We start from the raw sequence: 16439 nt of genomic DNA on the forward strand, positions 1-16439 counted from the left end.
CATTTCCTCTCCTGACAGTTCTAGTGTTATTCTTTATCTTGTGTTCTGTGACAGTCATGAGGGGGAATAAAATTACAGTTTTGCTATATATCATACTTAAAATACACGTGTTTATGATCAGTATATAAGGGGGTCTCATTTTTTCTTCCTGTATCTTAAAAGCATCAAGTGCATTAGTACTCCCTTGTATATGAATATTGAATGTCTATTCCTACTACAGTTTCACATTTCACAGAGATGGGTTTCTTTCCAATGAATGCTTGATTGCAGTTGCAGATTGTTGAGCAGTTTCTTTTTTCTTCCTTTCCCCCCCCACCCCTCTGTCAGCTATATCCTAGACAAGCTTCAGCTTCTTGCAGCTCCTGGTACTTGCCACACTGCAGAAGGGGACATTGCAGCTGCAAAGTGCTTCCAGGGAGCCTGGCTCTTGGAGATTTGGGCTTTTGAGCAGGTAATGGGGAGAAATAGTTCCTGCCCTGACCTAATCCCAATCAAAAGACTGTGAAATAAATGGAATACAAGAAAAAAAATGATAGGCCTTTATCTGGTTTTCTGTGTAATTAATTAAAAAAAGAAAAAAAAGCTGATTCTTCTGGGGATGAACTGAGAAATCTGAAGACTTGGTGTCTGTAGCACTAACAGCAATATCCATATAAATGTATATTTTAAAAAATGTATGCTATTCTATTTAAGTAATACATATCCTTAGTCCTAAAGAGCCAATTCTTTGAAATTCAGAGTGGCGTTCAAGAGCTGGAAAAGTATTCAGCCCAAAATTCTGACCTTATGAGTCAGGGTTATAAACACCTGTGTGAGTGTATTAAACCTCCAACTATTCATGGAAAGCTTATCTGGGATGTAGCTTGCCTCAACTGAAATGGAGCAGCAGCAGCAACCCGACCTGGCTCTGTGCAGACCCATCTTAGGAACCTTTGGTGGCATGTTTGCTCTACCAGAAGTGCTTGCACACATGATATGCAGAGAAGCAAGTGGCTCCACAAAGGACCAGAAGGATTATTGACTCGAGCCAGGTTCCACTTTGTTGACCTCCAGACAGGCCCTACAGAATTCTTCAGGTCTCTGGGCCCTGCATCCTGTCAGGGGAGGGGTTTGACTGATCATGGGCCTGGGTTTGATTTGTAACTAATGCCAGAAGCCCTGGAGGCTGTGCTGGAGAGGAGAGAGAGGTGTGCAGCCAGCCTGGGTCCAGCAGAGCTAAGATGGAGCAGAAGCTGGTGAGCCTGTCACTGCTTGACCCCTGTGTGTATGGAGTCACACTCCCCAGAGTGCCCCACAGCATTTGTTTTAGCTCTTTTTTGCTACCCAGCCTTGCTAATGAACACCTCGTTACCCCAAGGAATGGTGATGGGGCCATATGGATGTGTCTGAAACTGGTGTATGAGGTGCTTGGAGAAGGATATGGTTCACACTCAGTTTTAGCAATGGCACAGCCGTCTCTGATTCTCTTTTCTGCTTCTTCAGAGAACTGTACTTCAAAGGCTCTGCATTATGGCTATTTCATTCTCCAGGAGGCTTTCTGTTTGGTTCACCAAACTAATGAAATCTCTAATTTAAATTTCTAAATTAATCTTTAATTAAAACTCTGGCTACCTATTTAGTGTTTTCTTATGAGTTTACTTTTAACTTGTGGTGAATGTATTTACTTCATCTGAAGATTTTTTTCACTTGCACTCAAAGTAATTCTCTGTTTCAAGTTAAGAATGCACACAAAAATAGTTTGAGGCCTGCATGCATGCTTCGTCTCCTTCCCACTTCCATACACATTTCCCCATTAACTCCACGTCTGCTATTGCAAAACAGTTTCAATGCAAGAGGCCAAAAACCAGTTAGCAGAAAGCAGTTGACTGAATTAAAAGATCCCTTGGTGCTGGGTTTCCTGGACCATGGTATATGTGTGTGTGTGTGTTTTATCTGATGTCTGCTGCTGCCGTTGTAGCCAGCCTTGTCACTGCTAATGCACACAGCAAAAAGAAAAAAACAGCACTGGCATAACACATTTCTCATCTTTGATTCATTTACACGTAGTTTAAATTCAAATCTGCTGGAACTGATCCATGTCTTTACTTATAGATATGTTTTTAACAGGAGTTGTGATCCTGTGAAGTCATGATTGTTAGTTTTCACACCAGTCCATGGGACTACAGCTGCATGTTCAAACAAAGCCATGTTAACAGGGAAAGAAGGATTTAGCTGTGGAACTTGGCAAGCCTTTTGTTTGTTTGTTTTTCATCTGACAATAATCAGTTAAAATGTTGTTTTTGTCATGCAAACGTAATGTCTGCAGCATCAGCAATTGCTTCTGAACAGGGACAGACTGTTATTGGCAATGAAGATCAGTTGTTCTGCATCCAACACCAAAATGAGAGATAATCTTTATAATAAAGCAGGAAAGACTTATTTAATTTATTTTAATTATTGCATTTTAAATATCTTAATCTTAAAAATCAAATAAAATGTATCGAGCATGTAAAAAAATATAATCTGTATTTCTGTCAGAAATAGAATTCTGTAGGCTTGTAGTAGGAGTCATGTCACGCAGGGAAAACTACTTTTTTTGTTCCTCTGCCAATATTCCATGTTTATGCTTTCTCAGGTAAAGCATTGTTACATGTCTCTGTTTTAACAATTTCTAAGTTTGAAGAGAAGACTAAAAATCAGATCATTGTGCTATTTTAAGTGAAGACATAATTGAGCGAGAGAGAGCTGTTTGAAACACTGGTCAAAGTTGGCTTACAAAACCAATATGGCTGTAACTTAAGAGGGGCAGGTTTCAATTAACTGTAACGAAAAACTTCCAAGCAGTATAAGGAATTTGAGAAAAAAACAACTTCAGTTTATGACTTAGACTCTGATAATGGAACTGGTTGCACGTGAAAAGTATATAAATCCAAAAATCAAAACCTCTTAACAATGGACTTCTCTTCCTTGCTTTGCTCTCTGTGGCAATTGACCTGTTCTGGGATTGTGCAGTGGCAGAAAGTCATCCTGGCACTGCCTTGTAGAAGTGGAAAATGTACAGTCATACCTCAGTCATATGCACTGTGTTCAGAAGATGGTGCTTAACAGTGTGACTCTCTGTCTTGTGACATTAGTTGTAACTCTTACATTGCATCCCGAAATGCAATGCCCAACATCACGCACGACTGATTTACAGAAAATGAGAAACAGGGTTAGTAACCAATCTTCATCAGCGTATGTCCAGACCTTTCCAGATGTTCAGCTGTCCAGTCAGCAGTACTGCAGGGCTGCCATGATGTGAGAGCATATGTCCAGCTTCTCAGGAAGCTGTGGAATGTTTTTGTTTTACCTGGATAAAATTTTGATCAGAGAAAGACACATGTCCAGGAAAATCCACTTATGGTATAGCCCTCTCAGTGGGGAATTAACATCTGATTTGGAGAAAAGTCTGATTAGTAGGTATTAAATAAGGCTTGATGTGAGTATTGAAACAATGAGAATAAAGCAAAAGTGTCTAACAGCTCATTTAATGAGAGCCTTCATCCTGTGCAAGAGTCAAGGGCTTGTGGAGAATGGGATGCAGTGGTGTCACTGGTTGTGTCAAAACACATGCATAAAAAAGACATTAAGATAGCAGATGCCTTCCATTTTGACACTTGCAGAGTGAATGTTTGGGATCAAGCAAGAGGAAAAGCCCTGCTGCAGACCCCCTCTACAGGGGAGAGCATTTTCTGCCTCTGGTAACACTGTGATGAGATAGCGCTGAGAGAGCTGGTTTGAAGAGGGCCTGTTCTGAATCCATTCCCACTGGTGTTGCACACAAGTTTGGAACAGTGTGCCAGGCTGTCCTCCTTTACCTGTTGTCCACATAGTCACTGTATCTGCCCATGGATGTGTTTGTGTGTATAATGCTTTGATGTTAAAGTAGAGACTGTCTTTTGGATCTTGGTCAATTGTGCATTGCTTTACTTCTTGGAGAAAAATTCTTTTCTGACCCTAGATAGGGATCAGCTCAGCTTATGCTCCAAAGAATAGAGATTAATGTCCCCTGTGACCTTTTATCCTGGCTGCTGCAGGGTTTTTAACAAGTGGGTTTAAGACCCCATGTGTGGCAGCTACGCTGGCATGAATGTCTCTTCTTGTCAATGATCCGTGAACTGCGGAATCTCCAAGGATATCTTGACTTGCAGTGGAGTTGTTACGGTCTAGTGCAGGAGAGAACCACACAATGGTAGAAGGAAAAGCTGGTGTCACAAGTAGGGTGTAAGTTGTTCTAAATGTACTTGACAACGGTTGTCCCTGGCTGTATATTTACTTAAAAGATGTGGCTGTGGTATGGTAGGAAAATTAAATATCTAAACAAAGCTCCAGATAACAAACAACAAAATGCTTTATTTATGATTTCTGTATTTCTGGTTCCTTGGATGTCTCTGATGTTGTATGAACTCTATAATACAATGTAGAATAGATAATAAAGAGTGAGTACATAGCATGAAAAGGTCCTCACCTAGTTTTAGTTACTTCTCCCTCCCTCTCCATCCCTGACATTGAAGAATGGGATGATAAGAAAGCAACGCAGGAAATAATTCCTTCCAAAAAATAATTTTTCATTGATTTTGGATTTATTTGTTTTGATTTGCTTTGGATATTCTGAAGTAACATTACCTTCACTGGTGTGCATAGGAGGCTTGTAGTTTGTTTAAACCATTTTTAGCATTAGTTTTGAATAGCAGTAGAATCTCAGAGAACTGCCTGGGATTCCAGGAAAGCACTGGTTTAGGACTGAGACCTATAGCTGCTGTTTCAAATAAAACTCAGGTACATGGGTGACACTACATTCACCTTTTCAAGCAATATGACATCTTTGATATCTAGGGTAGGTTATGAGTGAAAACTGAAGTTCCTGAATCCACAGGAAAGATCTAGGGGCTTTTGTCAGCCTAGTTCTGGAGGCAATGACCACTCAGGAGGTACACAGGTATACATCCATCCACCAGCCTCCCTCCATGCTCCAAGTTTCAGTGCTGTCAGTGTTCTATAAGCCCTTCAGTGTGACACACCAGGCATCAAGCTCATGCATAAGCTTTGGCATCACAAGCATGAGGCTAGAGGCCTCCATACTCTTGGTAGCTGGAGGAAATGGGAGAGTCTTTTTTGGTTTGCTCCTGCAATTTTAAAACTGTGTACATTTTTCTGCTTCCTGCCTCTCATTTTCCTTGTCCTGAAGTGGGCACATGTTTGCATGGCTCCTATGGCTTGCCTCCTGCCTGTGGATTGACCCAGCTCCCACCACAGACAGAGATGAGGAGGTTGTCTCCTCTGGTGAGCAGGGGACTCTTCTGGAATTAAGGGGAGTTGGTTGTGATTATCAGTCCTCTTAAGGCAAAAGAGAGTTAAATATGCCCAGAGGGTGGGAACTAGCTGTAATAAGGAGCAATGAGAGGTTGTAAAGCAAGTATGTGTTCTGTTAATAGATTTCTAGGAATTGAATTCAGCAGTTCCTTAAAAATGTTTTATTTACTCACTCTCTTTCACTACAAATGTGGAAAACCTCCAGAGATTTGAGGAATGTTTTTCTTAATGGTGACAGGCTGGTTGTGAAGCAGATCCCGACCTGGATGTGTTTGAAGACCGTTCAATAGCTTGTGCCCCACATGGTGTTCTGTTCATTTATAAGATGGCTGATGAAATTTGAATGGGTTATAAACTATCTTCAGTTCCTATCATTTTATGCATTTCCTGTGCAATGTGGGTGACATCACTTTTTTTTCCTATTAGTGACTACCTTCTGTATTTAAAAATTTAATGATCTTAGTTGCTGCTAATCCACATCTTGGTAATTATGTATCCTGCCTATGTCAGGAAACAAAATTAGGGTTGTCACCCTTTCCACCTTAGATTTTCTCCTGCGCCGTAGTTTACAACAGCCAGCAGGAATACTGTGCAAGCTGAAATGTGCAGCACAGCATGAGGACAAGTAGAGCCCAGTAAGTCCTGCTGTGCTTGGTGGAGTGTCAGCTGCGGAGTAGCAGCATGTTCTTTCTCTCAAAGTCATCAGCCACATGCAAGCTGTGTGACCTTTGGGGTTAAGTGAGGGTGGCAGTTTCCATGGCTTTGTTGCAGGGAGCAGGAGTGATGAGGTGGTGGAGCAGACCTGGTGTGCAACTCTAGGCGGCAGTTAGGACCATCAGTGTGGCACCCCTGGGAGGTGCAGCATGTGTTTGCTCAGGGCAGAATGAATTTCATGTGGATGGTTGTTTAACTTGTCGGGGGTTTGAATTTTGCTAACCACAAGGGAATACAAAAGCATAAGACACATCCTCCTTAATGCCATCTTGCTCTTGTCTTGTCTGTTTATAAAACATACTAACATTTTTATAACCCACTAGGGTGTAAAAGGTTGCTTCTGCCTGTTCTGGCTTCTGTCTGCTACCACCTGTTCCTTCTGTGTGTACTCCTGTAGCATGGGCTGTTTTCAGTTGTGTAGTCTGAATTGTGTTTGTATCCCTCCTTCCCTGTTTCTTCTTCACCTCCTTGGTTTTGCCAAACCCTTGATACAACTAGTGGACCATGCTCCAGAGCTGACTTCCTCCCTCTTGCTCAGTGCAACTCTGCATTGCATAGCTATGAATTGCAATTTTTATTTTTAATTTCCAGAGGTTTATATCTCAGGGTGTCAGGGATCCCACACATACTGGGAGTACAAGGGAAAGGAACTGATGCTCTTTTTCTCTGGTGGGGACCTAAAATTTGGGTCACATGAGATTCAGATAAAAGGGCAGGCACTGCTTCCATCCCAAACCTTAAATACAAACCTAGCTGTACAATACAGCTTAATTCTGAATGTCTGGGTTATTGCTTTCTTGACAGGTTACTGGGAAAAGCTGGGTTATGGGTTTGCCTTAAAGTCATGCTGCAATTTGAGGACTAGGAGGACTAGAGGACTCTGGGAATCACTGTTCTAAGGAATGTTAAATTTGGATTGCTAACTGTCATAAATCCTGAAGTGACATGTTAAATTTAATGAAAAAATTCAAGTCAGCATGTGGATGTTGGAGTACTTTGAAAGAATATTTAAACAGAATGAGGCTCTCAACTTCATCTATAGTAGAGCAGTCATTCAACCATATCATAATCTCATTAGGGTGAGGGCTCTTGAAAGTGTGAAGTGCAGACATCCCTGATGCTGGTTGGCACATTTAGGCATGTATGTAATATAACAGAATAAAAAGCAATTTAATGCCTCGTGTGATTTGTGATTCACAGCTGATGGCTGCTAATACATTGTGGTGATCTACAAATTAAAGTTGAGTTTGTTAGTTTCAGTGTGGGAAGGGCATTTAATTTTGTTGCATTAATTTAACAGGATTGAGGCCAAAGGCAGCAAAGAAGTTGTGTTTTTAATCACTATAAAAGAGTTAGAATTCAAGATCTGAAACCTTAGGCTAGTAAAGAGATACTCCAGACATAAATGGTTGTAGAAGAGCAGGACTGCATGGGAACAGTGTTGGAAAGACACAGTTCAGCTATGAGAAAAATAACAAAACTAAAGCATCACTGTCTGAATTATTCTACAGCATGTAAAATTAATTTTTTCTGGTAATTGTGTTCTCTTTTAGATTTCTGAGTAAAGATGAATTTAGCAGAGATTTGTGATAATGCCAAAAAAGGAAGAGAATATGCACTCCTTGGGAATTATGACTCTTCTATGGTATATTACCAGGGTGTCATCCAGCAAATCCAGAGACATTGCCAGTCGATCAGAGATCCAGCAATTAAGGGCAAATGGCAACAGGTAGGGTGAAATAACATTGGCCATATTCTATTACTTGGTATTTGAAAACCACACTATGCCTCCCAAACCTTATAAGATGCAGAGAACTTACATTTAGTCATGTTGGCAACAGTTGTACAATATTTTGTTGATATTCATGGGAAATAATTTTCATTGTATATTCAAAAGGAATTCTATTGTTCTAACTGAATCAATTCTTTTGTTGTTGTCACTTAAGATGTCTGTCTAATTCCTGGTCTGTTTCTGTCTGCATACTCTCTCGGACTGCATACTTTTGAAAAAATTGAGGACTTTCTTTTCCCCTTGTATCTTTTGGCCATCTAATGTCTAGTAAACTAAAATGTGAGTGGGTGGGTTAGCATCACTAGAATTGTTGTCTGAGTAACAACTAACTGAATGACTATAGTGTACAAATTTGGATCAGGTTTCTAAATGGCAAGTCATACTCGTAGCCTGAATCTTGCACACATCCATCTCCCTGCTAGACAGAGTATTGTTGAAGCCATGGAAGTAATCTGCAGGTGAAATGTAAGAACCCCATCTATTTATTACTTTCAGTATTTAAGTCTTCCTCGCATTTTTTTGGTACAAACTGTGTTCTATAAGCATGAAAATGAGGAAAACCATATAAAGATATTTCCTAGAATAAAGAATTCATGTTGCATAAAGACTCTGTTTTGAAAGAATAATGTATCTCCTATGAAAGATACAATTTTGCAGTAGGTAGCTAAAGAGATTATTTCAGTCAGAGTTTTTCTAAATATATGTTTAAATGATATCACCTAAAAACAGAAGCAAATTTTCCTTTTTATTGCAGCAGATTATTTGTTTATGGGTTTGTGTTTGAAACTTCTGACACTAACATAGAGTATTTTGTGTACTGATAAGTACAACACTGTTAACAATCACTTTGTAGTAACTACTATTCATAGGTGTTTATCATGGAACTGTAGAAGTCTGTTTATGAAGAGCTTGTCTGCAAAGCATGTGCCTGTACATCCAGCAGAGATAGTTTTCCTGGTAATGTAGTAAGCTGGGTGTTGTGTAGGAGATACATTTAAGTGCTTGTATTCAAGCTTTTTCCCACCCCAGGACATGCTGATACAACGTATTCATGCCCAGTACATGTCCTTAGTTCCTGCCAAACTTGTAACTGATGTGAAGGTAGAGTATGAGGATTTCCTCATTCTGCTGCTGAACTACTGCATTGTCTTCCCATCTAGTATTCAGTGTTTCCTCTGATGACACTGATTCTTCCAATAAACTTTCAACAGCTCTTGTGTTGTGAAGGTCACTCAAGTCTCATATTATTGTGTGTTGTTTGAAATGCTTCAAAGCCTGTGCACCATGGAATGTGTGCTGCACGTTGGAGACAAACCTCAAGTACAAAAGGACCATTAACACAATTTCCAGATTTCCAGGGGAAGGCAGCTGTCTCTCCAGCAGAGGATCTGAAGTTGGCACCTTCTCAGAAATTATCCCCTTTAGGCAAAAGAAGAATTGCTCCTGACCATGTCACATAAATGCTTTAGAGATCCCAAATAAGATCTGCAGCAGGTGGGGTAGCCTCTGTCACCCTGTGCACTCATGTTAATTCTGAAACTTCCCAACACAGTAGTGGCAGATGAGATTTGTCAGAATACTGCTTTGCTGTTACTGGTGCCAGGCTCAGAGACAAACAGCAAAAAGTAAGAAGTGTGACTGAAAAAAATAAAAAAAAAAGAAAGAAGAGCTTCATCCCTAGGTTATTTGCCTTCTCATTCGTTTATGGGAACAAAATGATACAGCCCAAGTGCAAACAATGCAGCCCTGGAACTACTAGTTTTTCCATACCAGAGCCTGAATATTTTGATAGAGACAGAGCTGCTTTCTTTACCCACTCTTTATAAATAATTGTTGTGCTTTCTCACTCCTTGAGACAGACTAAGAGGGAGTCTGATGGTGTGGATGTTAGCACTACTTTCCAGCTCCAACAGCAGCTACATTCAAACTGTCAGTCACAGTCAAGGAGCTGTCTTGAATGACAACCTGTTCTTAAAAAAATGTAACTGATAAGTTGGATCACAAGTAACATTCATTCACAGTATTAAAGCAATATCTAGTTATTAATTTTAGATCTTTCTCAATAAAGAGTTATGCCATACATATTATGTAAGTTTAGCAAATTTCAGGTCCTACCCACCTGGTATCAGTAATGTACAGAAGCAAAAGATTCCCATACCAGTGTGGTTCTTGCAAGTGGCTTGAGAAGCAAAGTAACCCTTAGGTCATGGTTAAGGGGATTAATGCAGTTGATTTTTACTTGAAATTCTGTCTCCTCAAGCATATGGAACCAGCCTGTTCTTTAGGTTCTTCAGTTTCTCCATCATCTGAGGAATCTGGAGAGGATAATACCACTGGTGCCTTTTGGAGGTGGAGTTTAGCAATTACTAACACTGTATGGGTAGAGCTTTTACTCTTGAATGTCCATGTAGGTAAGTGCTCAAAGGAGAAGATTGTTACTTAAACTAGTTTTTCTCTGGGATATACTGTCTGCATACACATTCACAATCTTGAGCCTTCTGAAGGATTCCTGGGGTGCTGAGTGTCAGTATGAAGCATCCCCTTCCTTTCTGTATGTTTTGTGTGCAGCTCACTAACAGGGTTTTTGTCCTACTGATACTTCTGAGGCAGTGAACTAAGTTTTGTGTGTTTGTGGACAAGTTCCATTGTAAAACAAAAATGTTCATTTGAGGAACATCTCAAAGAATGGTTCCAGCTGTGGCTGTGCAGCTGACCAACTTACATCTCCTACATGCACCATTGTTCTTCCTGTTTGGTCCTTCTCAACAGTGGGTGCTCCATCCTGCGTAGGTACCTCATGCCTGATGGATCTGCTTTGTTGCCTTGTATATAAGAGGATTTTCTCAGTAGTTTATTGAGCAATGTCAAAGCCCAGGTGAACCAGAAGTAGTTGGGATTTTGGGTCAGATTCCCAAATGCTCTTGATCTACCTCTCTTTGCATAGGTGTCGTTGTTTTAAAATTGCTACAGGCTGGTCTGGACAGAATGATGTTCTCTGTAAGTATTTGTTGGGCTGTATTTCATGTCACACCAAGAGACAGATTCAGCTTTGCAACTGGACATCTTGATTATGAGGATTTCTCCTGCTTGGAGCTGAACGTTAGGATGAGGAAGAATATGAACATGTTAATGTCTTCTCCTCTGAGAACAACTGACTTGTTCAGTTGTTCAGTTGTTCAGTTGATGCAATACTGCTTCTAGGAATTCCAAATTAGTGGTAACCAGGAAACAGGGATTCTGTTACTGTCTGGCACACCCTGAAGATCTTAAACAGGGCAAAAGATGCATGCTGAGAATCCACAAAGCAGAGACATGACAGCATAAGAATTCCTCTGACTTCATGGAAAATTCACAGCCATTGCTCATGATCTCTTGACTGGTTTATCTTGGGGATGTCAGGGTGACCTGGTCTTTAGACTGTCCTTGTTTTGCATCCTTGTTTTTCCCAGCTTGCACTTGGGTTGGCCAAGTGTACCTCCATTTGCATCTTCACTCCTAGGCCTCCTGAGCTCATTTGACAAAGAGAAAGTTACTTTGTTGTGCTTTGAGGTTAGGCTGACAGGTAGGCATATTAATTCATGTAAATGCAGGCTGGGATTGGAACGATACAAAATCATAAGCAACTCATCCTTGCCAAAACTAAAAGGTAGGTTTAGTCTCATGTCCACTACTGTGAACTTGTGTTGACGTTCTCCCTGTTTATTCTGAGAGAGTTTCTTGGCTGCTGCAGTGTTTTTACTAGACAGCTGGCTTGTAGGAAGGAGCGGCTTCAGTGACAGTTCAGCAGCTGCAGAATGACAGCCGAGCGTGCCCCTGGGAGATAGTGCTGGCTTACGACAAGGCCAGCGGCTGTCAAGCAAAACCTTCTGCGTGTTAGAGCCGTGTGCTCAGTGTTGCACAAGAGCTGAGAGCACAGGGGCCTCCACTGGAGCTCAGGCAGGAGTTCAATGATTCCCTGAATGCTTGGAGCAGCCACCAAGGCACCCTGACTGACTATGGTCACTGGTGCAGGTGCACTGATTAGGTGCACTTTGTTCCTGCTTAAACAATAAAGGGTAAATTCTTCTTATTATTATTTCAAACACATTTTAGTCAATCTATGCTTTTGTTGTTTTTTGGTTCATGCCTGTCTCATTAACATTTAGTAGGTTACCTCATCATTAACTAAGAAACATTCTGTGGGTAACTCATGAATAGGTGTCATTATAGGAGCTATACCCTCACTCTGTGTGATCAGACAGGGTTGCAGGATATCTGGTTTAGGGATCTTTTATTTTCACTTTTTAAAAGATCGAGCTTGTTGAATAGCTAACACTAATTGCAGGTAGTAATTTCAGGTTTGGAAAACACTTAGAGATAAACTTGATCAGTTTCTTTTCAGCAAAAGAAAAATCCCACACATTATTTGTATTTACCAAGGCACAAATACCCACGCTTATTGCAATGGGTATAGAAGTACAAGCTCTAGCATAGCAAATAAAATCTGGTGATGGAAAAGGTGTAACAGTTGCCAGGTTATGAAATACAGAGGTATTCCCTGAAATGGGTTTTGTAACTACACTAAGAACGAGTGAGCTCAATTCTTGTTCACTGTGTTTTATAGCCATATGATAGGATGTGTTTTCTGCTTGATTACTGGAAATTCTTGGGGTTGGCATGTCAAAACAAAGGGGCTATCCTGTGGGCTGAAAGGCTTTTTATTGGGCCTTCCAACATCACCCACTGCCCAGAGGAGGTGATGTGGCTGGGAGAGGCAGCTCTAGGGGCTGTACTAGAGCCTAGCTCTGGGGACCAGGCAGCTTCACCTGGTAGCTGAATCCAGCTAACATCCTGCCATGCCTAGAGAGGCCAAGCTCTTCCCTACCTTTTTTTACCCTTCCATCTGTGCCAGCCTCTCTCCCTTCTCTGCCCCCTTTCCTTTTTTTTGTTCCTGGGATTTACCTGATCACAGGATGGTGTGCATGTGCAGCTTGCTAACCCAGCAGAAGTGTCCTTTATTTTTTTTTACCCTCCTAGGCCAATTTTTTTGCCATTTTACCAACCTGTCTTACTGTATTGAGATGCCAGAATTGAATCCAGAAGAGCAGGGGCAGTGTGGTTGGGGAGAAGTGAAGGGAGTTTTTTCTATTTGGCAGGGGTGAGCTGCTAATTGGCACACTATCTCTTGAAACTGCTTAAACATAAATAACTTAAAAGTCTTCTTCAGGCTCTCTAAAACCTGAGCTGGTGCCTCCTAAGGGATCTGACGCATAATGGTGTGTATGATGGAGGACAAGGAGACTGGGTGAGTCTAAACCAGTGATTTTTCCATTTGCATCCTTCCTAGGTTGCTCTTCAGTGGCACTATTCACTGAAAGACACCGCTCAGTCAACTTCATAATTGTGGCACAGCCTTTTTTGGCCCATGTCTGGGTTGTTTCTCAACTGCAAGGAAGTCTTTCTGCACATGTTTCATCTGAGTCAGTTTCTTTAAGGCCTCTAGGAGTTAATGGCTGGTTTTCCTTTGTGGTCCACATGCTGAGGATTCCTTGTTGGTTGATTTGCCAGGTATTGGCTAAGAAATAGGGTGTGTATTTCAGAGTTTGGTCTGCTCAGGTCAGGCTAAGAGATGGCTGGCAGACACTAGTCTGTTTTCATCTTCCAAAGCATCAAATGGTCACTTTCCCTCAGTTTTCAGATACCATCCTCTTGCTGGTCCAGTGAGGTGAATGACAGCACACTGGCTGTTAGTGCTAGAAAGTTGTTTTCCACCAATTTCTCTACATGTGTTGGAAGGCTGATAGAATGAATCCTGTCAGTACTCTTGGAGCACTTGAGTAGGAAGTGACTGTCTCTTGTGGAGTGGTACCCTGGAGGATTTATGCTGTATCATTCTTTTGTACCTCACAGCAGCTGTTTGGCTGGATTTATTTTTGGACAGGAGGGATGTGTGTGAAGACAGCTTGAAGGAACCAAGTTAGTAATCAATCACATTTGTAACTCAGCTGGAAGCTCTCACGCTGGGGAATGTGTCCACTGATTGTGTGATGAGAAAGCAAAGACAGCAAAGCAGAGCAGGAATAATCCTGCCTTAGCTGGATGTCTTGTGTCTTTGGAGACATACAGTCACCCCATCTGGAATGAGCAAGGAGGCTGCTCTGTGAAATGATCAAGATCTTCCTGTACTTAAGGCTCTTTTTGTACAGGTGTTCATAAACCTTCTGGTAAAGTAAATGCAGTGTTTTAAGATCTGTTCAGGGCCTTGGGGGTTTACCCTTCTCTTTCCCTCTGCCCATGCCAGTATCTCACTGATGACAGTCACATATATTAATGAAATCATGGTGGAAACTCTCAAGCTGGAGGGAGACTCATAAGGAGACTGATATGGAAGGAACTCATAAGGATCATTGACTCCAACTCCCTGCTCCTACCTAAAACTAAACCACATGACTAAGAGCATTGTCTAGACACTCCTTGAACTCTGGCAGACTTGGTTCCATGAGTATTTTACTGGGGAGCTTGTTCCAGTGACTGACCACCCACTCAGTGAAGAACCTAATGTCCAATCTGAACTTGCCCTGGTGCAGCTTTATTCCATCTCTGGTCCCCAGGGAGAGGAGATCAGCAGCTCCTTCTCTGCTGCCTGCCTTGAGGAAGTTGTAGACCACTGTGAGGTCACTCCTCAGCTTTCTTTTCTCCAAGCTGAACAAGCCAAGTGACCTCAGCTGCTCCTCATAAGTCTTGCCCTTGCCCTTTCACCATCTTAGTTGCTCTCCTTTGGACACACTCTAATGTTGTGCTCCTTGCAGGGTTCATTTTGTAATATTATATTTTAATGATTTGGCCAGTTTTATAACTAGAACAGATCTTTTATGCCAAAACAGTAGCACATTACTGCAAATCTGCCAAGAGCACCCTTACTAGTATGAGAGTATGTGTGCATACATGTCAACATGCACACACATCAATCCAAGCATCAGCACATGTTACGGAAGAGTGATCACTGTATTAGTAATCCTGTCTGGTTGGGACATTAACAAGCAGGAAAATTAAGTCAACAGAGATTCAATTGCTTATGCTGCTGTTAAAGGTCTGTTATTATCCTGATAGGTCTGGGGTTTGTGAATAGGAAGTCTTCTGAGTCCCTGCCTTTGAGGTTAGCGTATGTTCTTGAGATACTTTCTACGTTTCTTTGGTTCTTTTTAAAGTTTGAATTGTAACAATTTTTAAATTACATACGTACTTCTCAAGGTCCGACAAGAATTAGTTGAAGAATATGAACAAGTTAAGAGCATTGTCAACACTTTAGAGAGTTTTAAAATGGACAGACCTCCAGATATCTCTGTATCCTGTCAAGATGAGCCTTTCAGAGATCCAGCTGTTTGGCCTCCTCCTGTTCCAGCTGAACACAGGTAAGGAGAGGCTCAAGCAGAGTGGGTGGAATAAAGGTGGGTCACCATAATTTTATGTTTGTCTTTGAATGCTTCTGTAACATGAAAATCACATTTAATTTACACATTTATTACATTTAATTTAGTCACTTGTAATAAGGAGTAAATATAATTCATTGAGAAAAAAGTATTTAAACTACAGTCAGATTTATTTCTGACATTCTAAAGAGTGTCACTCCTTTATTCTGGTGGGAGTAACTAATTGTCTGGAACTAGAATTTGCTGCAGAGGTAAGTGGGTTTTTGGTGACATGTTCTCATGTGCAAGGAGAAAACTTTTCCATTTCAGTTTATTTGAGCAAAAGAATTAATTGATGACTGAGAATTCTGTAAGGAGCTGGAACTGAAGGACCTTGAAGGTCATGGTGGTTAGAAATCGCTCTCTAGCTACAGATAATTCAACCTGTGTTTAATCCATTGGTTAGTTTAATTGCTAAACATGTTCTGTTACATATGGTATATCTCTTCTGTAATAACCATATTTAAGGTAACTTCAGTTAGCTAATAGATTTCTTAAAATAGATGCTTGTGCACTTTCTGAAATTCCTATTTTCAACCTAACAGAGCTGGTTGGAAACAGATTCAGTTCACAGACAAAAATAGCATGCCAATAGTGTTTTAACATGAGAGCACAGAATTTTAATGTTTGTATACTTCACATAAGCAAAGGAGCAAAGTAAAATGAGAGATCTCAGTTAACAGAAAGAAATGCCAAGTTTATTTATAACTTTCTGTGCTTTATGATTATCAAAAAGATCTTTGTTTTTAAAAAAAAAACCCAACCTAAGAATATAAGTGTAATATTATATTAATGCTGATTACTTTTGTGAGTGGTCGAAATAACTCAGATTTTCTGTGGTAATGTTATGTAAAGTTCAAGATGTATTTATTCTTATATTTTCCTTAGTGGTAAAGCCCCAACAGTTCATCTGCTTCTTTTAAGCTGAAATTTAAATCTTGTGCAAATAATTAAGGAAACTTAGGCACTGTTCTCTGCTGTTAAGTTTAAAGAAAATGCATGAAAAGCAAAATGTTGGATTGTATCCAGCAATGTATTTAAGAATGTGCTTAATTTAAAGCATATTCCAGGAAAATGTTTTTGGAGTTAACAAATTTTGAGTTACTCAAAACAGGAATCAGTACAAGATTCAATAGTGGACACGTATTAAATTT

General features: G+C 40.6%; 1 protein-coding gene across 1 annotated transcript in view; it reads left to right on the top strand.

The window, feature by feature from the left end:
- The first annotated feature begins 313 nt into the window (after window positions 1-313).
- Window positions 314-16439, top strand: part of KATNAL1 (katanin catalytic subunit A1 like 1) — a 38459-nt gene continuing 22333 nt past the window's right edge. The window contains exons 1-3 of the mRNA XM_005426372.2: window positions 314-451; window positions 7599-7774; window positions 15068-15228. Of these exons, the coding sequence (XP_005426429.1) occupies window positions 7613-7774; window positions 15068-15228 (323 nt within the window). The 5' untranslated portion in view covers window positions 314-451; window positions 7599-7612. The remainder of the gene's footprint in view (window positions 452-7598; window positions 7775-15067; window positions 15229-16439) is intronic.

The sequence above is a fragment of the Geospiza fortis genome, unplaced genomic scaffold (genome assembly GCF_000277835.1).
Source record: "Geospiza fortis unplaced genomic scaffold, GeoFor_1.0 scaffold181, whole genome shotgun sequence".
NCBI lineage: Eukaryota > Metazoa > Chordata > Aves > Passeriformes > Thraupidae > Geospiza > Geospiza fortis.